This window comes from Pseudophryne corroboree, chromosome 3 (genome assembly GCF_028390025.1).
Source record: "Pseudophryne corroboree isolate aPseCor3 chromosome 3, aPseCor3.hap2, whole genome shotgun sequence".
Lineage (NCBI taxonomy): Eukaryota > Metazoa > Chordata > Amphibia > Anura > Myobatrachidae > Pseudophryne > Pseudophryne corroboree.
The window spans coordinates 704,989,383-705,016,697 of NC_086446.1; the positions used below are offsets into that span (position 1 = coordinate 704,989,383).

The 27,315-nt window shown below is 42.9% G+C and overlaps 1 protein-coding gene across 1 annotated transcript; it reads right to left on the bottom strand.

Annotated features, from left to right (window-relative positions):
- Positions 1 to 1,492: 1,492 nt before the first annotated feature.
- Positions 1,493 to 21,788, bottom strand: LOC135057411 (alpha-2-macroglobulin-like protein 1). The gene is made up of 8 exons (XM_063963301.1): positions 21,734 to 21,788; positions 21,242 to 21,319; positions 17,354 to 17,530; positions 13,778 to 13,859; positions 10,404 to 10,560; positions 7,067 to 7,141; positions 4,582 to 4,744; positions 1,493 to 1,575 (listed from the first exon to the last, which is right to left on the bottom strand). Exons 1-8 carry the CDS (start codon positions 21,786 to 21,788, stop codon positions 1,493 to 1,495), a joined length of 870 nt encoding a protein of 289 aa, XP_063819371.1.
- Between the last annotated feature and the right edge of the window lie 5,527 nt (positions 21,789 to 27,315).

A 27,315-nucleotide genomic window follows, 5' to 3' on the forward strand; every position in this document is an offset into this window, starting at 1 on the left:
ATTTTGTACTGAGGATAACCAGTGGACCACAGGCACTGCTGCACCAAGGTCGGCACTGGAAGGGTTATCATAAGACAGCAGTGCCAGAACCATATATGATGTCGTCTCCACGTCTGCAGACTGTAATGAACCATCTTTAGGGATCTCAGAATCCTTTGACCAGTGTGTTGTATTATCTATAAGAAAGATCATAAGAAAGAAATGTTTACTTACTGTCAGAGCGGAGGCTCTGTACGATGAAGTCAGGAAACCAGCTGACCTTTTATTGTTAGAAAACTTCTATAATAAGGTCATCAAAACTTGAAGCATTATGGACCAGATTCAGGTCCTGGTGCAGTACTCCGTAAAAGAGGTCAGAACTGCAATAGCCATGATAACCCAATTAAAAACACTAGCAGGAGGGCCAGGGATGTTGTTGAGCCTTGACGCCAATAAGGCCTTTGAAACAATATCCTGGCAATACCTAAATTCAATTTTAGAAAGAAAAGTGTTTGGTAACAATTTTAAGGGTCTGGTGGGGTTCTTATATAGGGCACCCTATACATCTCTAAATATCAACGGGGAAGTTAGTCAACCAGTGAAAATGTATAGGGGGACACGCTAGGGTTGCCCCCTATTGCCTCTATTATTCAACATAACCTTGGATCCAATGTTGAGATATATGCAATGATGGACATCGTTGGAGGGCATGAAGGTTGGTAATCGGGAAGTTAAAATGACGGCTTTCGCCGGTGATTTATTGTTCTATATTGAGAACCCTGAAAATGCCTTGAGGCCTTTAATGGAAAAATTAAAGGAATTTGGGAAAGTTTCAGGGTTTAGCATTAATATAGAGAAATCGGTAGCTCTGTATTTGAAACAAGGCCCCAGTAAACTCTGGTGGGCATGGGGAATAAATATTAAATGGGCTCAGGATTATAGTCAATACTTTGGGCTTAAGATCCCAAAGGTTCTTGACCAACTGTACGATCTAAATATTAAAAAGGCCATAAAGTCTTGTGAGATGGAACTGAAGGGCTGGAAACAGATTCCGGTGTCCCTATGGGGAAGAGCCAATCTGATTAAAATAATGTCTGCACCAAAATTGCTTTATCCAATACAGGTACTCCCTGTGATATTATCACAAAAGGATGTGAGAGAACTGAATAAGATATTTAACCAGTTTATCTGGGAAAACAACAAACCCCGAAAAGGGCTGGGAAAACTACAGCAAAAAAGTTCTAATGGGGGATGAATTTACTCAATTTGGAAAGTTATAACTTAGTGATACATCTATATATATATATATATATATATATATATCTATCTATCAGGGACTGATTGGGGAAAGCAAAGTTTATGCCCATGCTTCTTTGGAGCAAACCTTTATTCCCAGCATGAGTTTAACATCTTTCCTACATGCCTGGATAAAGAAGTACAGATCTTGCATGTGACCAGCCCATTAGTTCTGTCCACAAAAAGAGCCTGGTGGATTATTAGGCAAAGGTTAAAATTAAATCCCTGAGTATCGATACACCTCCCATTTATCGGGGACCCCAATATCCAGGGAGGGGAAGCAGCACACCCCTTTGTAATCTGGAAAAAACAGGGGATAAAGAGCATGGGTCAATCAATGGATATAAAAAATAAGAAAGCACTGTGTTTTACGCACGCTAATGATAAATGGGAAGGAGTAATACAATTACAAAAGGGGCTTTCATTTAGTCAGGACCAACACTATACTGTAATAAGCGTGATAAAGGACCTTGGAGATAATGACTGGGAGAATGATCCACTGTAGATAAGATAATTATAGGGAATATTCAAAACAGAAGGGTCATATCGCAACATTACAATTTTGTAAGAACACAGATTATAATACCAACAAAAATGGCTTGGCAGATTGGTTAGAAAATTTCCCACAATTATCGATAAGCATGTTATTGGGCGCTTTGGACAAATCGATAAAGATGCTTCCGGTACCAATATACGGGGAAATGTTCATGAAAGTGTTTCATAGAGCATATTTATCCACATATAGGAGATGGGAAATGGGCTTATCCCCTGCGCACGAATGTATGAAATGCAGAGAAGAACGGGCAGACCTATTCCATTGCCTATGGAGCTGCCAAATTCTAGAACAATTCTGCAAGAGAGTGGGAGGGTTTTTGCATCAGTATGTGGTACCAAACTTTAAAGTGCCCGGGGGAGGAGGCGGAGGGGGAGGGCTTCGAAGCAGTAAGAGGGCTATTAGCGCAGCGTAACACAGCTCAGCGCAGCATAACATCATTGTACATCCCGCACTCGGGGGAAAATCCATCCTACAAGAAGGGCAAGTGCAAGAGTTTAAGAGGATATGGTAAAATGGGAAATAGGGACTGGCATATATTAACCTACAGTTTTTTGGATGCGTTTTCATATTTACTTTTTCTCAAAAGCTATTTGGCATAGATTGTACTGTGCACAAACATATTGGCAATAAAAGTTCTGTGCTGGTCTGCAAACTGTTTGGACTATGGATGGAAGCAAATATGGAGGAAGAGTAGCAGACTTGGGCATGGTGCAGAAGAAGCGGGTATAGCAGTGGAAGGGCATGCAATCATGGTGAAGATATTAAACATTACAATGGGGCCATTTGTGCTGCCCTTCCTGCAACTAAAGCCTCCGCCACTTTTCAGCAGAGATGCAGCACAGGTAATACTGTATGTATTTTATTTATTTAATAGTCATTTATACTGTATAGTGCCAGAATATTCCATTGCGCTTTACAATTGGGAACACAACTGTAAGAAAACAAGACTGGGTGATAACAGAGAGAAAAAGAGTTAAGAGGACCCTGCTTGTACCTAAATATTACATCTGGCGGCGCTCTGCACCAAAAACAAAGCACTAAGGGCCTGATCCAGCGGTGCACAGGGTGGAGATGTTGGGCGCAAGCGGATGATTTTTTAGTCTGCGCATGCATCTGAGTCACAATGCACATGTGCCCCGATGATTACCTCTCTAAAAAAGAACGAATTAGGATGCAGAGATTGTTTTTCTGTGAGCATCCCTGAGAGGTAACAGATGCAGGCGTCTATTTGAAAGCAGGTGCACCTCAAGTGGCAGTAGCACTGACACAGGAGGCCGTGGTCAGATGGCAAAATTGCATTTGCCATAGGGTTGGTGCCATCTTCAATGTTGCGACCAGTGCTGAATCTAAATACACATTGGGATGGCATAGCACCACTCAGTAGGCTCAGCATCGGTTGCAGCAACAACATAAAGATGAAGGAGTGGATGCTTGTTTCTCTAAATCAGGCCCTATGCTATATTTGTGTTAGTAAATACTTGTATTGTTTTATAAACAATATGGTGTATAATTACCAGCAGCGGCTCCTACCTAAGTGGAGGAGGGGGCTGCCGCTGGACATGCTGCTGGATCCTTCCTCGCTTGTCCCCACTGCCGGGTCCCTTGTCCCCACCACCGGGTCCTTTGTCCCCACCACCGACTGGGTCTCGGCATCTGTACAATGTGGTTCACAGATGCCGTGACCGGAAGATGCGGAGTAGTGGTGACAGTACTGCGCATACGCAATTCCCCAGCTTCTATGGACTCCATCTACTGCAGCCCGTAGAAGCTGGCCAGGGCTGCCCAAAAAAGCAGGGAGTGGCTTCCTACAGGAAGCCAGCTCTCTGCTTATGGCAGTATGGTATGCCAGTCCCAGAGGGACGAAACACCACCCAATAGGACTGCCTGTAGTGTCTCGGACTGGCAGGTAGGACTTCCAATAGGAAGTCAATGCCAGTTACAGTGAAGCCAGTGCAGTCTCCCTGGGGGATACTGCATTCCTGCAGCACATAGGCAAAATCCGCCAATGATAATTACTAACCAACAGTTTATGAAAGGTGCCCATATTCGGCGAATTTGACCAATATTTTTAAAGCGGCAAAATAAATAAATGTTAAACCAAGGAGGTTTAGCATTTATTTCTGTTGCTGCTTTCAATCCACCTGTCAAAGCCCCCAATCATTGGCACTTTTGATAAACTAATGGATACAGTAGTAAGTCTGTTATGAATTAAAAGATCTTTATTGTCATCTAGTGGTTTTAAGTAGTACTGCAGTTGGTTTGGTTCATTCTTGCCAAAAAGCGTATCAGGGATATTTTGAAAGCAACACCTATCAGCGGCGTTAAAGTGGGCAAGTACTGCTCCAGATGAGCATTCTTGCATTGCTGATCAGTAATATTGTCTTCTCACGTCTTGTTTATGTATTGTGTTCTACTAGCAAGTGGTTTCATACAAGTGGCCATGAGAAACCTTATTTGAAATTGCATGTAGCCATATGGATCAGTGTGTCTTATAATCAATGCAGGGAAATCGTCTGGATGATCCCATCTGAATGTATATATATTACTGCATCTCTTCTTTTTAAAATATATAATAGCTACAAAATGTGAGTAAGGTGCAATTAGGGAGATTGCTGCACTCTTCAGGGAGTCAGGGAGATTGCTACTATTTCATGGAGTCTCCCTGACATTTAGGGAGAGTTGACAAGTATGGTTTATTATTATGTGCCTATAATATCCTCCCCCTCTCACACACACACACACACACACACCTTTCTCTATGGCTACTGTATTTAGCTGCTTTAAAAGTTGGGTCCTCTTTTCTGTGTCACCAAGTAGAGTAAAGGTGTAGGCACACTGTGCCTTTGTGTAGGTAGAACTTTCCGGCTCAGTGCACTTCCCCAGACATGTCTTTGCCTTATTTATTACGTCATCCTGTAGAGACACAAAGAACATAATGCATGAGGAAAACACATGTAGGAAGGAAGCTCAGGAAAAGACAAGAAATAGGTGGAGGTGTCAACTGAATTTCATATATATGTTTTTGCACCATAATATATGCCATGTACAGATATGTTACACAGTGATCTGATTGGCTATCATTTATTCTAGCTGTCCGGCTGATCTGCAGTCCTATCTGACGTTTGCTAAGTGCACACACAATTACCAATCATCAGCCCAATGTGTTGTGCATGACGTCACAACTGGCCGGGCATTTCCATGTTCCCGCCCAGTATTGATGTCAGTCATCATCAGCCTCTGAAGCAAGTGTACAGGCAGTCTGCTGGCCACCCATACATGCAGCACAATGCGGAAATATATCTGCAGATATATCGTCCATCAGATGTGCTGTACAGCCAACGAGATATGCCTGTGAATGACGTTCTCAGACATAACGCTGGTACACACCTGCTAAAGCCCCCATATAACTCCTATTCAGTGGAAAGCCCGATAAATATCGTCCAGCGTGTACCCAGCTTTACCACATTTATGAAGCCTACTGAATGTGTGAAAAAATATCACTTGGGTTTTGCACTTGCACTTAGCGTTGAACTCCTATTTTTGATCCTTGAAGGTGCAAATGAGAGTGCATATACTGTAGACGTGAACGGAGGTAGACAAACATGAAGTAAGACATTGTGCAAATGAGGAAACACCACAGTAAACACTGGTTTACAGTACACTCATTCATGGCTTAGGCTAATGAGGAGAGTGAGTAAACATGGGCACTTTTTTATTGGATGAAGCAATTTTGTGTGTGGGAACTTTTTCTATTTACTGAGCACTGTGCACATGGAAATGCTGTTTTTCAGCTGCAGACTGGATATCCACACCAGTCAGTATAGTCAGTTGCCAAGTACGGGAGTACTAATGGGAAAATGCGGTCCAAACTCTGAAAAATAGGTTTTAATACTTGTGCCCGATAAGCAACACCATCTATATGAGAACTTACACATACTGTAGAATCCTGTTTTTGCTATTTTTGGGAAGGTGGATTAATGTCAAAGAACCCCCAAAACTCTCATTGTTGCACTTGTTATTTCCCACCTGGACTACTGCAACATTCTCCTTTCCAGAATTCAGGTCATCTACATCTCACCACTTCAGTCTATACTGTCTACACTAGATGGCATTTCCTAATAGAAGCCTATCGGCTTCTTTTCGCATAGTTCCCCCCCAGTGGTACCCAATGGGCGCACATGCGCAGATGGTCTCCTGGGTCATAAACCCGGAAGTCCTTATAGAGCAAAGGACAGCTCCTTTCGGAAGAGCTGCCCTATGTGATTTTAATAAAAAATCTACATGCATATGGCGTTATTTATGCCGATATGCATGCAGTAAGTGCATTGCATTTGCTTAATACATCCCATCCCAAGTGTTTTTGCTTAGTGGAAATGGATATAAATATATAAATCCATACGTAAAGCAAGAAACACTCTTACATTGGACTCTATTTACTTCACTCTGTAAAATAAAATCTCTTTTGTGCATTGCTCCCAAAACTAGGCGCATGATTACACTTATATCGTACTGAGCAAGAAGTGCCCTCTGTCTTCCTAGCGCCTACCACTGATCTGTGCAAAGTAAACTATTGTTCCACTGCAAATGCCCCAATGCAAATTTACATGTGTAACACCGACAAAATCGAGTTCTGCATCTTGTAACTGAGGCCCAGTACTTTGAACACACTCTAAACACAGACTGTGGCACATTCAAGACAGTAGCAGATCTTGCCACGGGCAAGCAGGACTTTTGCCCGGGGCGCCTCCTTCCAGAGGGCGCTGGTGCCATCCGGAGGGCGCCACACCATGGCAAGATCCGCCACTGCTGTGCCCTCCGCTGCCCGCTGTGTCCCCCATCTGTGCCTCCTGTGAAGGGAACTAGATGCGTAGCGTCTAGTTTCCCTTCATGGAGAGTACCTTTGCCGAGTAGTGCGCGATGACGTCATCGCGCACCGCACAGGAAAGGTCCTCTCCACGAAGGGAACTAGACGCGTAGTGTCTAGTTTCTCTTCGTGGAGAGGACCTTTTGCTGTGCGGTGCGCGATTACGTCATCGCGCACCGCTCAGCATTCAAGCGGTGCTACTAATGTACAGGGGGCGTAACTGACCATGCCCCCTGTATTAAACCACACCCGTTTCCTGCCCGTGGCGCAGATCAGGCTTGAACCGGCCCTGATTCAAGATAAAAATCCAATGAAAATATTTGTTGAGGGAATGCCAGATAGCAGGGCTTCAGAATACCCTGGACACTTACATATTGTGGATCGCCTATTAGTACGAATGTTGCAGTGATATATGCTGTAAGTGCGGTCGCACTATCCACCCCACCCTGGAGACAAGGAGAAATTAGATAAAGTTAGATATGACAAAGTAATATTGATCTATTGTTCTAACAATTTAAAATCATAGTACACATTTACAGGTATGATAACCGGTATGCATGTAGGTGGAGTGTATCCTATCATTGGTGTCCATGTCTGATGCCGTGGAATGTGAGTTGTGGTTTGCTGTATGTAGTCTTTGTATATTTGTATATTGTATATGGTATTGTATACACAAGAGCAGATTTCCTAATACTGTCACTTTGCTATAGGTTAGATTCATTTTTGCTCAGTAGTGGAACCTTCACATTTTATGATGAAAATAAGAATACTATGGACACTGAAGCATGGACACATTGGTGGTCATTCCGAGTTGTTCGCTCTGTATTTTTCTTCGCATCGCAGCGATTTTCCGCTTATTGCGCCTGCGCAATGTTCGCACTGCGACTGCGCCAAGTAAATTTGCTATGCAGTTAGGTATTTTACTCATGGCTTTTTCATCGTTCTGGTGATCGTAATGTGATTGACAGGAAGTGGGTGTTACTGGGCGGAAACTGGCCGTTTTATGGGTGTGTGTGAAAAAACGCTACAGTTTCTGGGAAAAACGCGGGAGTGGCTGGAGAAACGGAGGAGTATCTGGGCGAACGCTGGGTGTGTTTGTGACGTCAAACCAGGAACGACAAGCACTGAACTGATCGCAGATGCCGAGTAAGTCTGGAGCTACCCAGAAACTGCTAAGAGATGTCTAATCGCAATATTGCGAATACGTTGGTCGCAATTTTAAGAAGCTAAGATTCACTCCCAGTAGGCGGCGAATTAGCGTGAGCAAATCTGCTAAAAGCAGCTTGCGAGCGAACAACTCGGAATGAGGGCCATAGTACTGTAGTAAAGCTTCTCTGTCACCTCCTCTTCGCTAACTCTATCAATTGGAATCCCGCAAGGCTCAGTCTTTAGGTCCACTGCTTTTCTCTATCTATACCACATCTCTTGGCAAACTAATCAGCTCTTTCGGATTTCAGTATCATCGGTATGCAGATGATACTTAAATCTACCTATCCTCCCCAGATTTGTCACCATAATTTTATTTCTCTACTGCAAAAACTCTAATCCATGCTCTCATCATATCCTGCATTGGTTATTGCAATAGTCTCCTTACTGGTCTTTAAAATGACTCTCACTAATGCAATTCATTTTGAATGCAGCTGCGAGGCTAATCCTCCTCACTAGATCTTAATTGTCTAGGTCATCTGGTATGCTTAGGGGCACAATCAGCTTCTGCTAATTAAAATGATATGCAGCATGTCTATATTCTGTGTGTAGTATGCAGATACAGCCACAGTCGCACACAGTATATAGGCATGCCACATATAATTTTAATCAGCAGAAACTGCTTATGCATCCTAGCCACATAGCAATACAAATAAGATGCATTTTCATCAAAAATAGGCACCCAAAGTTAGCAGAGCTGCCAGTTGACTCACTCCAGGCATCTCCTGCTGCGTGGCACATGGGGAGGCAAGATTTATTAGGACATATGTGTATCGAAGCAGAGGTCACAGTGTTAGTGGCCGTGTGAGTGCTGTGTGTGTGTGTGAGTGGGTTGGTTGTGCAATAGTGTTCGGCATATGTGTAAGGGGCATTATGCGTTTCATGTGTATAAATGCATTAATAATGTGCAGCAAATGTGTAAAGGGCACTATATGTGTCTTTATGTGAATAAGGGCATTAATAATGTGTAACATCTGTAAGGGGCACTGTGTGTCATTATGGGTATAAGGGCACAAATAATGTGCAGCATTTGTGTAAGGGACATTATGTTTGTCATTATGTGTATAAGGGCATTAATGTGCGACATATGTGTAAGGGACATTATGTGTATAAGGGCATTAATAAGGGATGGCATAATGTTGTGTAAGATGCATTATGTTTATAAGGACATTAATAATGGGTGTCATGTGTAAGGGGCATTATTATGTGGTATTATGTGCATTAATGCATTACCAATGTGTGACATTATGTGTATAAGGTTCTCTACTGTGTGGCATAACGTATAGAAAGGGCACTACTGTGTGGTCTAATGTGAATAAAGAGCAATATGGTGTGGTGTAATGTGAATAAGGAGCAATATGGTGTGGTGTAATGAGAATAAAGAGCAATATGGTGTGGTGTAATGTGAATAAGGAGAAATGCAGTATGATGTTATGTGATGAGGGGCGCTACTGTGAGGAGTAACGTATATAATGTAAAGTGGTACTACTGTGTGATGTAATGTGACTAAGGGACACTATCGCATGATAAATTGTAAATAAAGTTGCAGTACTGTGTGGCATAATTTGAATTGGGGTACTATTGTGTGGCCATGCCCCTTGCCAGCAAAAACACATACCTTTTTGGGCTGTGCGCTGAATGTGCGCACTGTTCTTATTTAAATTACAGGGGGTAGGAAAACAAAAAAAAAGGACTGCTATGGGTGGGGGATGATGGTACTGGGAAAAGGGTTCAGGGTCAGAGGCGGAACTAGCGATGGTGTTAGGGGCACCAGCCAAAATTTTGCCTAGGGCATCATATTGGTTAAGGCAGGCTCTGCCTCCATTGGCTACCTGTATTCTACCGTATTCAGTAAAAATACTTTCTCTTACAAACAAGGCCATTAATTAAACTGCACCAATGTACATCTCTTCACTTATCTCAAAATATTTCCCAACCTGACCTCTCCATTCTGCACAAGATCTGCGTCCCTCATCCACACGCATTACTCGCGCTCATTCACAATTGCAGGATTTCCTTCAGGCTGCACCCACTCTGTGGAATGCCCTACCATGCACAATAAGACTCTCCTCTAGTGTTCAAATCTTCAAGCATTCGCTGAAAATTTACCTCTTCAGGCAAGCGTATCAAATTTCAGGACCGCCCACATAACCTTCATAAACCTTCCTATCCAATTACTTCCCCACTGTGGAGTCCACACATCCTAACATACAGAATTTTCTTTTTCTTCAATGTGACATCCTTCTGACCTCTGGTCAACATTGCTGTGTGACTACAGTATATCATACAGTGGACCATTTTGCAATAGGTAGTACCTATCCTTGTGTATCAATGCCTATTTCCCTGTAGAGTGTAAGCTTGCGAGCAGGGCCTTCCTACCTTTATGTATGTCTGTTATTACCCATTTGTATTATCACTGTTGTTTCAATTGTAAAGCGCAAAGGAATTTGTTGCGCTATAGAAGAAACTAGTAATAAATAAATATCATGATAAACGTCTTACCTGGAGTTCCCGGTGAATAAGAGAGCCCACATTTTTAAAGCAGCCATCTTCCTGCTGCTGGCTCTTCAGCCAATTCAGACACTCAGAAATATGTGTGTAATTTACAGAAATATATTGCTCAGCAAGAAAGTAAACACGAGCTACGAATGCCGTAAGCCTAAGATTGTAGAATTAAGAGAAATAAAATAAATAAATAAATCAATATACTGACAACTTAATGGGTAGAACATAACAAGAACATATTTAGAACCTGACTTAGGCCTAATTTACTAAGTGGTGGGACTTCAAAGTTGCTTACTGTCCGTGGTGATCACCAGACATTTTAATACAGAGAGGACTCACCCCCCCCCCCCCCCCTTGTGTCAAATAAAAAAGAGTGCCCTCATTTAATGCAGTAGTTTTTTAGTTAAAAAAAATAGTAGGCCTTATCGGGCTACAATATTAATCCTGCAAATTGTGTTTCAATCAAGATGGTGAAAATTATTAACAAACAAAACGCATGTTGATTTCAAATGCAGATTCTTCTATGACAACCTACCCATAGAATCCTGTTTTTGCATTTTTTGGGAAAGGCTGATTAATGTAAAATCATGAACAACCCCAACACTCACCTGTGCACTTCTCATTTCCCACCTGGACTACTGAAACCTTTTCCATTCTGGCATTCCTCTCACCTCTCCAATCTTACTTACTGCAACTGCTCTTTCTTATTTACCCCACCTGTCACTCTGTATCATCTTCAACCTTTGCTAACTACTTCACTAGCTCCCCATTCACCTCAGAGTACAATTCGTCAACTACATTTCTGTTTATACTCCTTCCTGCCCTACAACTTCTTCTACTGAAAAATTCTTCACCTCAACTCTGGTCACCTCTTCTCACTCCCACATCCATGGTTTCTCCCGTGCCGCCCACCGCTGTGTAACACACCTAATCATCCTCTTTTCCATTATCAAATGGGCTCTTTAGTCCCACCTCTTCATAAAATGCCTCAGGGCCGCCATCATGGGGGTTTGGGTAATACACATGCAGGAAGGCCAACCAATTATATTGACACAAGCTGTGTCTGAAACAGTCATAAGAAGACTAGTAATCAGGAACAGCTTTGGTGGGATGGTATAATCAGCGGTCCCTCCTGTACATCTGTTTGCAAGGTGACAGGAGGATCACAGACAGACGGAAAGAGTACTGTCCCCTTATTCTAAGTAGGTGGGGCCCCGATGCTGCATGGCAGCACAGAACCCTAAAGCACAGCAGACTACTGGAGAAGAAGCAGCCATATGATGAAGAAGTAGAGAATGGTACAGAAAGTGAAGAGTCATGAGAAGAGCCATAAGGTAAGTTAAACTAATGCATTCATTTTAGGGTCCGTAAAGGTACAGTGAATCCTATGGGTTTGCTGATGAATATGGGAGGTGATGCAAAGTACAGTATTGGGGATGCAGACTGTAGTTTTGCCCCCATAGGTGATACTTGCCTGTATGTGCCACAATTTCTGACTGCAGCCGTGGCCCTTTTCATTACTCAGTAAGCTATCCCTCTGATTTCCCTTCTGTTCTATCCCAGATAACCCTTCTATTTACAAACCTACGTTTAGACTGTAAGCCCTCGTGAGCAGGGCACTCTTCTCCTGTTCTTTACTCCTAGCACCATCCCTATCACTACTGTCTTCTGTTCCCCTGTCTCCCTACCCCCACCAGAGGCTGTGATCCTGTGTGTCCTCCCAGTTGTTGAGTCAGGTGCATTGAATGGTGATTTACTTCCTACTCCTTCCCTTCTCCAAAGCAAATTTTCCTGACAGGGAGTTCTGTTTAAGAGGGGATGTTGCCCGTAGCAACCAATCAGATTCTACTTCTCATTTATCTAGCACCTTCTAGAACAGGGGTGGCCAACCAGTCAGAGACAAAGAGCCAAGAAATCTTGTTAGGTACATCAAAGAGCCGACTTCGAGCCAAAGGCGCACTTGCAAAAATGGGGTGTGACCTTGTGCCTGCTTGGCCACGCCCTGGTATAAAATACATTGAAAAAGCCAGATCCAACATAAAATACAATGAAAAAGCCACTTCTACATCAAATAATTTAAAAAGCCAGATCCGCAGAAAATATATTGAAAAGCCAGATTCACATAATACACTTCAGTTCCCCATGTGTCACTCCAGCCAGCACCTGCCTGTGTCACTCCAGCCAGCTCCCCCATGTGTATTTGGCTCCCTCAGTTCTCAGTCTACATAGTGCTCCTGCATGTCTGACAGGAGTGCAGCGGTTTACAGATCTCTTGTGGTCACGTGACTTTGAGTGTTGGGAGCCACATTTGAATAAAGAAAGAGCCGCATGCGGCTCAAGAGCCACGCGTTGGCCACCACTGTTCTAGAAGATAATACCTGAAATCTGATTGGTTACTATGGCCAACATCCCATCCTAAATAAAACTCCCATCTTAGTAAATTTACAGCAATAAGTCGCTCCCTTCTCCCATTAACTCTGCCCAGCATTAGGTTGTATCATTTTACAATAGTTTTCCTACGTAATGTTGTTCAGTTGTATTGTTAACCCCTAAACAGTGCTACATATACCTTGTAGAGCAGTGGTGGCCAACGCGTGGCTCTTGAGCCACATGTGGCTCTTTCTTCATTCAAATGTGGCTCCCAACACTCAAAGTCACATGACCACAATAGATCTGTAAACCGTTGCACTCCAGCCAGACATGCAGCCGCACTATGTAGACTGAGAACTGAGGGAGCCAAATACACACGGGGGAGCTGTCTGGAGTGACACAGGCGGGTGCTGGCTGGAGTGACACAGGCGGGTGCTGGCTGGAGTGACACAGGCGGGTGCTGGCTGGAGTGACACAGGCGGGTGCTGGTTGGAGTGACACATGGGGGAACTGAAGTGTATTATGTGAATCTGGCTTTTCAATATATTTTATGCGGATCTGGCTTTTTCAATTATTTGATGTAGAAGTGGCTTTTTCATTGTATTTTATGTTGGATCTGGCTTTTTCAATGTATTTTATACCAGGGGCGTGGCCTAGCAGGCACAAGGTCACACCCCATTTTTGCAAGTGTGCCTTCGGTCTGAAGCCGGCTCTTTGATGTACCTAACAAGATTTCTTGGCTCTTTATCTCTGACTGGTTGGCCACCCCTGTTGTAGAGTCATGTAAATATTTTTTTTATATAGATGATAGATGATAGATAATAAATAATAATAATAATAATAATAATAATAATAATAGTAATTACTGTGAAAGGAAAATAGAAATAACACTTTGCATGTTATAAATCCTGCCTCTAAGGCTCAGCTTTCCCCCAGGCAATGTCCTGGTCCCCTTTGCTAGTATTATACTGTACAGTATATGTAAAAAGAAAATCTCTCACCAACTGTTTCCTGAGGGGTCTTTATTCCCAAATGCACTATATGACCCATCAGTGTGCCTAAAGTTCAGTTCGTTCTGATAACCTAATAAAGGCAGGAGCACATGGACATCACACATTAGATCATGAAATTGAATAATAAAAGACGCTGTACTTACAACACACTTTTGTAGGTTAGATTTTTTATAGTCATCTATTACACTTTTATGCAGAGAATTTGTAGCTAACAACCTGTGTTACAGGACCCACTAATACTATCCCTCACACATGAATGAAGCACACAATCTATTTGATTCCAATATTTCTGCCATAGGCCCAGGAGCGTTTCTACTGAGGAGGGGACCCGTGTGCAGTCTCCGCGTGTGGGCCCCCTCCTCCTCCGTAGCCGTCAGCGCAGTTAGTGCTCTGAGCACTAGAGAGACTCAGGCACTGTGCCAGGGACAACAGCGCTCGCGCAGGTGTCCGGGAAAATGGCGCGGCGGCCATATTTTTGGAGACCTGCACAAGTGTCTCTAGTGCTCAGAGCACCACACACACTGCACCCATTATAGATACGCCACTGCATAGGCCATAGGGAATCAACAGTGTTCCTGGAAAAAGCAAGTATAGATCCTGATACATGGGCACAGGGCAGCCATCAGGGGGGGGACTTTGGGGACTGGTGTCCTGGGCCCTTAAAGAGAGGGGGGCCCAACCCTGGCTTCTACTGCCAATACCAGGAGAGCTGCACCAGGCTGTGAAACAACAGCAGACTGATGCGCAGGGAGGACTTCTTAAAACAAGCCTTCAATGCATATCAGCTCTCTGTAACCGGTTCCTGTAGGTCCGCAATGCTCTACATATATGTGATGTTACAATATATATATATTTTTTTTGGAGGGGGGGGGGCTATTTATTTTGTCAGTCCCGGGCCCCCCAATTTGTGATGGCAGCCCTGCATGGGCATATATAAAAGTGCAAGGCGTGCGGTGCAGGGGGGCCACCTCGCACACCCTGAAATCATACATTATACTTTATATATTATACAGAATGGATGCCACCTCTGTGGGCAACAATTTAGCTTTGATAAACTTTGGAACAAATATACATATGTTAAAAATATTGCATATAAGTGCTGGATTTACGGCAGGGGAACACCCACACTCATTGGGCCCCTATACTAGAGACATCCAGGGGTGTATTGTCCAGAAGACAAATTGAGGTTGTTAACACTCTCTGTTTCCTGGTGGATGGCCACTCCCCAGGGACTAACCATCTTCTTATTTGAGCCGCAGATCATCATGGGCATGGCTTGATAACAAAAGTAAGCAGAGGTATCCTTCACAAGCTTCGGCAGTATCGCTGCTTCACCCACTAGCAATAAAACTCCAGAGTCCCAGTGAGCCGCAGCCCAGCTATTTCAGAACTGTCCATCAGGACGCCACTTAGGACTGCCATGATTAATACAAGTAGTTGCCAGGCTCCAATGATCTCGTTGACCTTTCTGCTCTCACCACTTGGTGATGACCTGTACTATAAGATTGTCTCCAATCCTGAAGCCATAGTGGCTGAGTTATTTTCCCTAGGTTTCAGTGCACAGTATTTTAGGTGTCCATAAAAATGGACTCAGTTTGCAATAAAGACACACAGTAAGGTGGATGTTAATAATTCACATAACACTGATACTGGATGCTATTTTAATAGTCTCCATTCCGTGTTTGTCTATGTCACTGTGTAGGTCTGCATTGTTTAAAGTGGAGTGCACTACTGCGCAGTACTTTCCAGGGAGGCTTCCTTCCCTGTACCAAGGCGGCAGACCTAACTACCACACATATTCGGTGCCATCTTGTCGCTGTCTTATAATGTCACACTTAGCCATACTTACCTACTCTCCCGGATTCTGCGGGAGACATCCGTTTTTGTGAGTAGTCCCCCGCAGCCCCGGAAGAGTAGGCACACCTCCCGCATTCCGCCCACTTCCTACTGATGTGGGCAGAATGGTGGGGAAAGACACAGCAAAATAGCAGACTGGCGGAGGGTGCGGAGCCTTAATGACACAAATTGTATGCTAATTGCATCATTTTAGCTCCACCCCTATGCAAATATTAACCGATTGTGAACTTTTCCTGGTGAGTAGGCGGGGCTTAATGAATGTAATTATCTCAGACCCGCCCTCGTCGCCGCTCACCTGCTTCTCCTCTCCGGGCATCTCCCGGAGAGGAGATTTAAAAAGTAGGTAAGTATGCACTTAGCTCCAGGAGAGACTTGCTACTAACTTGCTCCAGACATTGTGCCAGTGTTTTTTCTACCACTACTTGCACCCTGCACCCTGCCTCACACAGGTGTAGCAAGCCTGGCCTGGCTTGGCCTCTGGCTTCTCACATCTCATAATCTGGCTTGCTACCTTGCAGGTAACTCACAGGCTCTGGCCCACTCACATTCAAGGTTCACCAGTCTGGCTTCTTATCAGCAACATGGAGCTCAGTCCTAGAGTTTGGTGGCCTTCCTTGTCTGTTACAGGTATGGGCTCAGGTCTGCTGACTGGCAGCAGCTCCCTGGTATACTTAGCTACAATTGGCTTTCACAGTCCCACTTGAACTGGACAGCCTGTCCTAACTGCAGTGTCTTCCAGACACACTCCACTACCGCAATTAGTTGTTCTCAAACCTTCCTTTTCTTCCCTCTGTGGGCGGATCCCTCCTGCTCCACACAGAAGACATGTGTCAATAATGCAATTTACCCTCATACTGCCACACCTCCAACATGACCCATTTGATTATTTGTTCCTGGACTTCCTTGCCAGTGGCAGTTGCAGAGGTGGGGATCAGTGAAGTCCATAATTCAAATAGGGGAGTCACACCAACTGCCAGTGAGATCCGGACGGTGATGTTTGGCAGTGTTTGAGGTGACAGTTGGTGTGGCTTTCCTGTTTAAATTTTGAACTGTGCTGCAGCACCATCTCTGCAACTGGCACTGGCAGGAAGTCCAGGAACAGAGCATCTATTACCTAATGGAATGGGTCATGTTGGAGTGTATGAAACTTCACAATTTGTGGGTCTGTGAGGAAGGGCCGGGGCTAAATGACACTATTTTGTCCCGTTTAGCCCTGCCTCCTTAAAACGAAGCCACAATTCCTTATGTTATCTCCCCATACTGCCCACTTCACTAAGATGGGGTGCGCGTCACTTTTCCGGGGTTGCTGGGAAAAATCAGAAGTCTCCCACAACTTCTGGGACAGTAGGCAAGTATGGTGAGCTATATGACACCCCACTCCTCTCTATCCTAACCAGTGTGTATCACAGTTAGTATCGCTGTACCTCATCTGCATTTTAATAAAATACTTCAATGGTTAACCAGCTGGTCTATTCATAGAACTAAGGCATCCGCTGGTGTGTACAGAAGCTCTGCCACATCAACAAACCTGTACAAACATATTGCCAACATGTATCCCATGTTTGCTTGTGTCGTAGGAGAGGTTCAGTATATAGAAGGTTTGGGTGGCCTTTCATGTTCCATACTGGGTCCCACAATTTGTAATAGCAGCCCTGGATGTGCATCTAGCAAGTAAAGAAGTCACCATGTTATAGCCCCTACACTTACCTTCTTCCATTAAACCTTGTGCTTTCTCACTAATCTCATCTGTTAGTTGTCCTGTGATGCTGAAGTATAGTATAGTCGCTATGACAGGGCCCAATTTAATCATGTTCTGCTCTCCACAGCCATGCGGCAGCTGCAGGAGATTATCTAAATGGTCCAGAGGCCTTCCCATTATGTCACCTAGAAAATCGAGAGAGACTCTGTAAGAGCTTGGTACAAAGGAAATTCTGGAATTGCTAATGGCCTAAACCAATCTTTTTGTGAGGAGTCGGCAAAAGAGAAAGAGTTACCACAGTAGGTTCACCTCAACTTAGCTATATTGTCTAGTGTCATTCAATTATTTTACATATCAAAGAAAGCATGAGTGATGTATTATGGTAGTAGAGCAGTGGTTCTCAAACTCAGTCCTCAGGACCCCACACGGGTCACGTTTTCCATGTCACCCAGCAGGTGCACTGTGTATCACCAACTGTCACATTTAAAAAATCTATAGGTGACCTGCAAAACATGAACCATGTGGGGTCCTGAGGACCGAGTTTGAGAACCTGTGTAGTAGAGGAACAAGTCTGTAAAGATGGCCTACACAATATATTCCAGAAATTAAGATTTTTAGCCAACAGCAAAATCTGCTGCACTGTGAGCAGTATATTTACTAAAGTCCAGGTTTTTAGAAGTGGAGATGTTGCCCATAGCATCCAATCAGATTCTACTTATCATCTATTTAACATCCTCTAGAAGATAATGGCTAGAATATGATTGGTTGCTATGGGCAAAATCTCCTCTTCTAAAAGCCCGCACTTTAGGTACTATGGGGGTCATTCAGACCCGATCGCTGCTGTGCGTTTTCGCACATCAGCGATCGGGTCTGAAGTGCGCATGCGCTGGTGCCGCAGCATGCCAGCGCATGGCTGACAACCGACGGCTGTCGTAGCTTAGCGATCGCCTCTGCCTGATTGACTCAGGCGTGGCTGGACTGTGCCGGGGGCGGGCTGTAGCGGCTGCGTGATGTCACACGCAGCCGCTGCGACCAGGGCAGTAGCTGCCCTGGCCGGGAGCTACTCCTCAAGTACAAAAGCATAGCAGCTGTGCAATGCTTTTGTACTTCGGGGGGGGGAAGGGGGTCGGGCCTGACATACGGGGCGGACTAGCTCCGTGCTGGGCGTCCCCCCACATGTCTGTGCGCCTGATCATAGCCCTGCAAAATTTTGGGTTACGATCAGGTCTGAATGAGGCCCAATACCCCTGATGGCATCCAGCTTCCGCTCTGTTTTCTTAGTATCATTTTTTAATCTTATTACTAGTTCCAGAAATAGGAAGAACTCAGTGAATCATTTCAGAAATGAATAAAATAAGCATCTGAAGACTTGGACAAAGTGTGGAAGCTACTGTAAATCTTATATTCAGGTGAGAAATTATATTTTTGTTTATATATATATATATATATATATATATATGTATATAACTTTAGATAATTCAATCCAAAATGCTGAAAACAAAAAATGATTACAGAAAATACTAGGTTTCACCAAGCTACATACATACCTGGCACGTGCAAGCAAGGGCTCAATACAAACACATATTGCAAAGTTATCCAAAAATAAATAATACAATTCTGGGGTAAAGTGCATAATCTAGTTAATATAATAAAATACATTTCTCTCTCAAAATGTCTGTCCTTCTCACTCTTATGTTATCTAGGGAGGCCAGTCCCTGGAACATGATCGGTAGGATCCTGGGATTTTGGGCTAAAATTGCTGGGATTTCAATCCCAGGATTGGAGCCTCCAATCCTGGGATTTGGGGATTTGAGCCGCCAATGCTGGGATGTAGGGATTAATTTGCGCATGTGCGGTTTAGTTATTTATGCTTGGCATCACTGAGAACCCGCAGCACTCTGCTCAGACGATACCTGGCTATGCGGCTTGATGTCAGAGTTCACCCTTGTGGAGCCCCACGCTTACTCACCCCTTCAGGCATTCCTGGACACCCGCTTAAGGATTGCAGGACTGCAGGTTCCAGCCAAGTGGCCGCATGGTGTGGTGTCAATCCTGGGTATTCCAGGATTAAGATTTATTCTTTCCCGAATCCGGGATTAAAAAAAAACAGCTCAGGATTGGCCTCCCTAATGTGCAATTTCAAACTCACTGAAAAATATCATTACCCTTAACCATGAAATTAACGCTACACTTAGGGTTAGGCTGCAGTTGGGCTGCAAATAGGGTTAGGATTAGGCTAAAATAGCTGCGTCGACATTCAAAAATGTCAACATAATGAACATGTCAGCATACTACTGACAACAATGCGTATTCTGACATGTCAATATTCTGAACATGTCGGTATCCTGAATGAGGGCTACAGTACATTTACTAAAGGTCGATTTCCATCAATTTATATTGATTTCAAATAGTTGGAAATTGATCTGTGAAGAGTTTGTATATTCTCCCCGTGCTTACGTGGGTTTCCTCTGGGTACTCAGGTTTTCTCCCGCAAACCAAAAATATAAAATTGTGTTTATAGAATAGATACATTCAATGAAGTTATTCTTCCAGAGATCATTTTGAAACCTGTGAATGTATCTGAATATTGGGGACATTTGTAATCTGTGACATTTGTGACAATTGTTTAAACCCTGACAGTGCGCAAATAAATACTGGCAATTAGTGACAGCTGGCACAGTACAGATGTGTCCTCACACCTCACTGCTACAGTTGCACCAACCAGCCCCTCTCGGCAACGTGATGCAGCTGGGATGCACCAGGAGACAGTGCTGATTAACTTGACATGGGACGTTTGTATTTCTGTGTGCGAAGAGAGTCTTCTGAATCTGTATAGAAAGTGCTGCAATGTAGCAACAGCAGCTGTTTTCCAATGCAAATTCTGTTCGGCTTTGTATACAGACTCAGTCACACACAATATACAAGAGCTGGATATCAAATTAATCAGGTCAGTCTCCTGGTGCACCCTAGTCACATCACGTTGCAACCAGTGGTACAAGTAGAAATATTTTCTTAGTGGTACTGAGTGCTGAAAAATGGGTGTGGTCATGTGTTGTGAGGGGACTTGGTCACATGCTGCTAGTGGGAGTGGTTACATGACACTAGTGGCGTGGCCACACGACAGCCGCTTTTTTTAAAATCTGAAGGATGGCTAAAATTATATAGTAATGAATCCAGTTTAATAGAACTATATAGTGATAACCTCTAGTATAATATACATATATATATATATATATATATATATGACCCCAATTTAATAACAATATATAGTAATGCTTCCATAATAACAGGAAAACACAGCCACTGTTGCACTCCCAGCAACCCTGACACAGTGGGAGGAGCAGTCATGCTGCCAAGCATCGTGGGCTTGTTGCTTTGTGGCACATTATAATTGTGGTAATGGAAGAGTGTGTGGCAGGTGGTACTGCGTACCCGCTGCCAAATTCTTATGGGTACTCCATACCCGCATACTTGCACCGCTGGTTGCAACAAAGTAGCATTTTTGGCAAAAAAAGAAGCCCAATGCTAGCAGAGCTGAACGGGACCTAGCCGTTCACTGAAGTCAATAATCTCGCAGTGCGGTGTATTGTGGCGAGATGAATGAGGACACATATGTATTACCATTTCACCACAATGGGATGTATTCACTTGTTTGAAAAGTCAGTTGGGTGTCTGTTTTTTCCTATCTAATAGACAGGAAACAACAGACACCCAACCGACTTTTCAAACAATTGAATTCCACCCAATGTGTTACAGTACATTCACCTAGAAATGAATACGGTGTTATTTTGGTACCTAACTCAACCTCTTAGCTCAGTTTCAGTTGCATAACTTGGTTACATGGTCATTTAAACCATGTGATCTGTATTCTATTAATGACAGCAAAATATGTTTACCTGTTACAGTGACCTCTGCCGTCTTGGATCCAAGGACTACGTCTTCAGTATCATTCAATGCAAATTTCTCTGACTCTTCTGAAGAGAATTATCCAAGGGAAATAAAGATAAAAGTTCTGGATAAAAGCTCTAATATATTATAGTATATTATTGTGACCATCTTATGATTGTGATCATCAGATCATCTTATACTGTACATGTATGAATGCCTAAGCGTAGTATATTCCAGACACTAATTATTCTGTGTGGTTAATTTACATTCAAAGTAAAGTAGTTGGATAAAACTGAGTTGCCGGCCACTGTGTCCCACGACCATGGCTTTGTAATTACCCTCATATACTAGTGTGGCAGCAAGCCATAGAAAGTCACAATGCCATGTTCCGCCGCCCGCAGACACAGCCATCATTGTTAGTATTGGTGTTGCACTAGCCTCATGCCAGGTGCAAGAGATCCGTCGTGAACAGGTGTCCCTTTCCCATATGCACAACTCACTGAGCTTTACATACACGCTTATGACATTCCCATCAGAAATAGTCGCTACATGCATATTTCCTGCCTGGTCACCACCCAGAAACGCCTACTACTTATTAGTCCCCGTTAGCACAAGATGCAACACACACACAGCTACTTGCGACTTTGTATACTTCATGCAGCTCCTGTGCACAACAGGGATACTGTAATAGGCTCTGATTTTACGGAACCGGTGGGATTTCTGTAAGATTGGTGCTACATTTAAAGTGACAATCAATTAAAAGGCTGAACTAGCCTAACAACTCATTGCTGGTTTAAACTTATTGTCAGTCTTGCTGAAATCCTGCCGGTTCCTGGAAATCGTAACCTATTGCATAGTAGTCCCCAACATGTTTTGCAAATCATACTCATGCGCAGTCGGTTCCAAATCTGCAGATGGGGCCATTTTCACAGTTGCATCCGACTCAGTATCACCCCATTACCTCTAACTATTCAGCAGTGGACGGTCTGGTTTTTGATGTTCTTTTCATTTGTTACTTTGTTGTATTTATATGTGGCCTGAAAATGCAGGCTTACTTGTTGAGTATTTCTTTGGTGCTGCCAACACTTTTTCCCATTACACTACTACATTGCTATCCAAACACAACTGTCTACCTTTCTTTGTGTGCAAGTCTCATAAATTAATTTTAAAAGCAAAGTCACATACCGTAGGCGCATAGAAGAAAGCTGCGTGTGTTCTCCACCGGTAGTCCATTTGGCTGTGGACAATAGAAAACTCAACTTAATTTCTCTGTTGCCATTTCACTGTGCAGTCAACATATCACAGACAGATCTGCAGTCTCTTAACACTGTGTAGTGATTGTAATACAGTAAGTCCCTTGAGTTTCCCCGTGTCAGTGCCTAAGTATTAGAGGTGGCCATGTTGGTGTAGCTACAAAGTCTTATGTACCATATACCCATAGTGGGAGCTATATTCCGGCAGAGACACTATACAATGAATCTCAACAGACTTTCAGATGTTATTTTGTAACATTAACCAAAGGGAAAAATAAAAGTGCATTAATGTAAAACAGTGTAGTTTTTTATGACACACGAAATATTTATTAACTTTATTTAATTTACCTCAACTATAAGGCTCCTCTGCACAATATCTGACTTTCCTTTGCTAGGCACGATGGGCGTTTGTCCATTGCAGAGGTCAGTAGTGTCCAGAGCCTCTGTGCCAATGGTGATATTAATAGTTCCTATCATGGGGAGATAAACAACATCAAGGAAATGTATACAGTGTGTGGCACGGACTGATCCTGCTGACAGTATTATTATTATTATTATTATTATCTTTTATTTATATGGCGCCACAAGGGTTCCGCAATTAGTGTCATCATTTTTCACATGATTTTGTAGTTAAATAAATAAATACCTTTAATTAAAAAAGTAGAATTAGGCTAACAACAATGCAGTTTACACTAAGGACGCAGATTCAAGGTGATAATAAATCACATAAACACTAACTCTTGACAACCTGGTTTGTGCTGCGTTATTCAAGGGGGACAAAGAACCAGCCGACACTCAGTCACGCCGACACTCATTCGGAGAAAGATAATACTTGACCAGGAGCCCTCCAATAGTGTATGTAATCTTAGCATCAGCCTTTCAATATAGTATATAGGCAGCACTCCTGGTGAAAATAAATACTCAAAGAGTATATATATATATATATATATATATATATATATATATATATATATACACGAAGGGACGGTGCGGCACTCCAATAAATCAGTCGTGAAACCTCCGTAAATATCAACGTTTCAATGCCGTTTATTCAATAGGCATTTTCATCAGGATACAAAGAATATATAAAACCATCTTACCTTATATAACAGATATCACCCTGTGAGACGCACTCAGCCGCAACGGGACTGCACACCCGGCGGAGGCGCCAAAGAAATGACGTCATGACGTCCTGTAAGAGGAAGTCAAGCGACGCGTGAGAAACCATCACCATAGCAACCAAAAGTAACAAACTGCTGGCACCCAAGCGCAATCGCAGTGCGGGTGCTGACGTAAAAAAACCAAAGCAGATAGACAAATAGGCATATATCAACAAATAGCATGTTACAAATGCATCCAGGAATAGCATGTTATAAATAACAGTATATTATAAATAGTGTATCAATACCCGGAGAATAACAGTACTGAACTCATGATCGCACAAGCATTATACTAAAATAATCAGAGATTAATAAAGCATAGTATACAGAACGGAAAACAGAACCTTGCCATCAAATTTATACCTTCAATTACTGCTGGCTAGAATACCATTGCCTGACTGTTCATTTAGACCCCCAGGGGTTAGTGTCCCCAGACGATAGATCCACCGTGCCTCACATTGCAAAAGTTTGAGGCCACGGTTGCCACCTCTAAGTGACACAGGCACATGGTCGATCATCCTATACCTTAAAGTAGTTAGATTATGTGCTGCTGACAAAAAATGTCTGGCCACTGGTAAATCACTTTTGCCAGTATTCAGGGCTGATTTAATTGACGACCTGTGAGCGGCCATCCTTTCCTTAAAAGACCGCTCGGTTTTTCCGATATATGACAGGCCGCACGGACAGATAATTTGGTACACTGTAAACTTGGAATTACATGTGAGTCTGTGGCGGATATGTAAGACCTTACCAGTGTGCGGATGATAGAAAGTATCACCTGGAATTAGAAACTTACAGGTGACACATGTACAGCGTACACAGCCCAAACTTCCTCTGTATAGACTGGGGGGAGTATCAGAAATATCTGACCGTACTAAGATGTCCCGCAAGTTACGACCACGTCTATGGCATGACATGAGTTGGGTATCGGAAAGATTACACTCTGGGTCAGACTGTACAATGGGCCAATATTTCTTTGAAATTTTGCTAATGGTCTGACTAGCTGGAGTATATTGTGTAACCCAAGGCATAATACGTTTTGAGACATTATCTTTAGGAAATAAAAGAGATTCTCTGTTGATAGCCAAGGCCTTAGATTTGGCAGATTGTAATGTCGCAAGGTCATATCCACGTTCTAAGAATTTTTTGATTAGCATATCGATTTGAACTAATGCTTGTGTAGGGTCCGACGTAATACGTATGGCCCGTATGAACTGTGAATAAGGGAGACCCTTAATAAGAGGTCTAGGATGGCAACTAGTAGGCAAAAGAAAATTATTACGATCCGTGGGCTTTGAGTATAAATCCGTAGAAATATATCCATCACGGATTGATATTGCTACATCCAAAAAATGAATCTTGTCCGGACTATGGTCAAAAGTGAATTTTACAGGGCTCTCACCAGCATTATGGGCATTAATATGGTTAATCAAAACACTACTATCCCCTTTCCAGAAAATCAAAAGGTCGTCTATGTAACGACAGAAAAAATTTATATTGGTGGAAATGACAGGATCTGCAAAAAATAATGACTGCTCTATATCAAACATGAAAATATTTGCATATGAGGGGGCTACCGCCGCCCCCATCGCACAGCCGACCAATTGCAAATAAAATGTATTGTCATAAAGAAAAAAATTTCGGGTCAAAATAAACTGTAATAATAACAGAACAAATGGAATTGCTGGACCATCATAATCAACTTGATCATACAAAAATCTACCAACGGCCGACAAACCCATGGCATGCGGAATAACCGTGTACAAACTGGTAACATCAATAGTAAATAATACCGTATCTGGATCTAATCTTGGAAGAGCTCTTAATTTAACCAATAATGCAGTTGTATCTAATAGATACCTTGGATGTTTAATGATAAATGGCTGAAGTAAACTATCTAAATACACGGAAATGAGTTGTGACAAATCACCACGGGCAGCTATGATAGGTCTACCCGGGGGGTCAACAACTGATTTGTTTATTTTCGGGATGGTATAAAATAAAGGGACTAAAGGGAAAGCTGGTAGTAGTGCTTTACTCAGTTGTTCTGTAATAGTTCCATGTTCCATAGCTGTTTGGAGAATGGACGATAGTTCTCTTTTAAATAGTGTCGTAGGATCTTGAGGTAATCGTCTGTATGTTGTCTCGTCAGACAAATGTACTGCTACTTGATCTTTGTATTGGGCTAGGTCCTGAATGACCAGGGCACCCCCCTTGTCTGCAGGCCGAAAAATCAGGGATTTGTTGTTAGCTAAATTATCCAAAGCTAGCTGTTGTCCAGGAGATAAATTGTGCCGTTGTACTGGCAACTTAGGTATAGCCATCTGCGTGTCCTCTTCCAAAAGGCGCATGAAAGTCTTTATAGAGGGGTTGAAGGACTGAGGTTCAAATGTGGATCTGGGAAGGATCTTAGACAATTGAGGAGGTATCTCTGTTTTCGGGACAGACTCCGCTAGCCCCTGAGAATTAGCCACGGTGTTGCGTTTGCCATAAAATTCGCTAAGTTTCAGCTGGCGATGTAGCTTATGTTTCTCAACACTCCAATCCAACATATTGAACCTAGTGGAAGGTACAAAAGATAGACCTTTTGAAAGTACGTGGCCAGACATTTTTTGTCAGCAGCACATAATCTAACTACTTTAAGGTATAGGATGATCGACCATGTGCCTGTGTCACTTAGAGGTGGCAACCGTGGCCTCAAACTTTTGCAATGTGAGGCACGGTGGATCTATCGTCTGGGGACACTAACCCCTGGGGGTCTAAATGAACAGTCAGGCATTGGTATTCTAGCCAGCAGTAATTGAAGGTATAAATTTGATGGCAAGGTTCTGTTTTCCGTTCTGTATACTATGCTTTATTAATCTCTGATTATTTTAGTATAATGCTTGTGCGATCATGAGTTCAGTACTGTTATTCTCCGGGTATTGATACACTATTTATAATATACTGTTATTTATAACATGCTATTCCTGGATGCATTTGTAACATGCTATTTGTTGATATATGCCTATTTGTCTATCTGCTTTGGTTTTTTTACGTCAGCACCCGCACTGCGATTGCGCTTGGGTGCCAGCAGTTTGTTACTTTTGGTTGCTATGGTGATGGTTTCTCACGCGTCGCTTGACTTCCTCTTACAGGACGTCATGACGTCATTTCTTTGGCGCCTCCGCCGGGTGTGCAGTCCCGTTGCGGCTGAGTGCGTCTCACAGGGTGATATCTGTTATATAAGGTAAGATGGTTTTATATATTCTTTGTATCCTGATGAAAATGCCTATTGAATAAACGGCATTGAAACGTTGATATTTACGGAGGTTTCACGACTGATTTATTGAAGTGCCGCACCGTCCCTTCGTGTATACAATTTCTTGTGAGGGCACCCAGTCTTATGCTTATCTTCAGTGGCTGTGCCGGACCCCCATCTGTCGTCTATATATATATATATATATATATATATACACACTTAGCTGTCAGCTAAGTCATCAAATTCTGCTTATGTGATATATTATCATGGAAACACTACGTAGGCATTGAAGATGCCACAGTTGTTGGAATTGTTTTTTTGATATTCCATGCTGAGCCACCGTGGTTTGTTGTTCATTCATCGAAATGTCCGATTGTGGGTAATAATAAAAGTATAATTATAGAACTGATTGAGTGCCCTTTTCTACA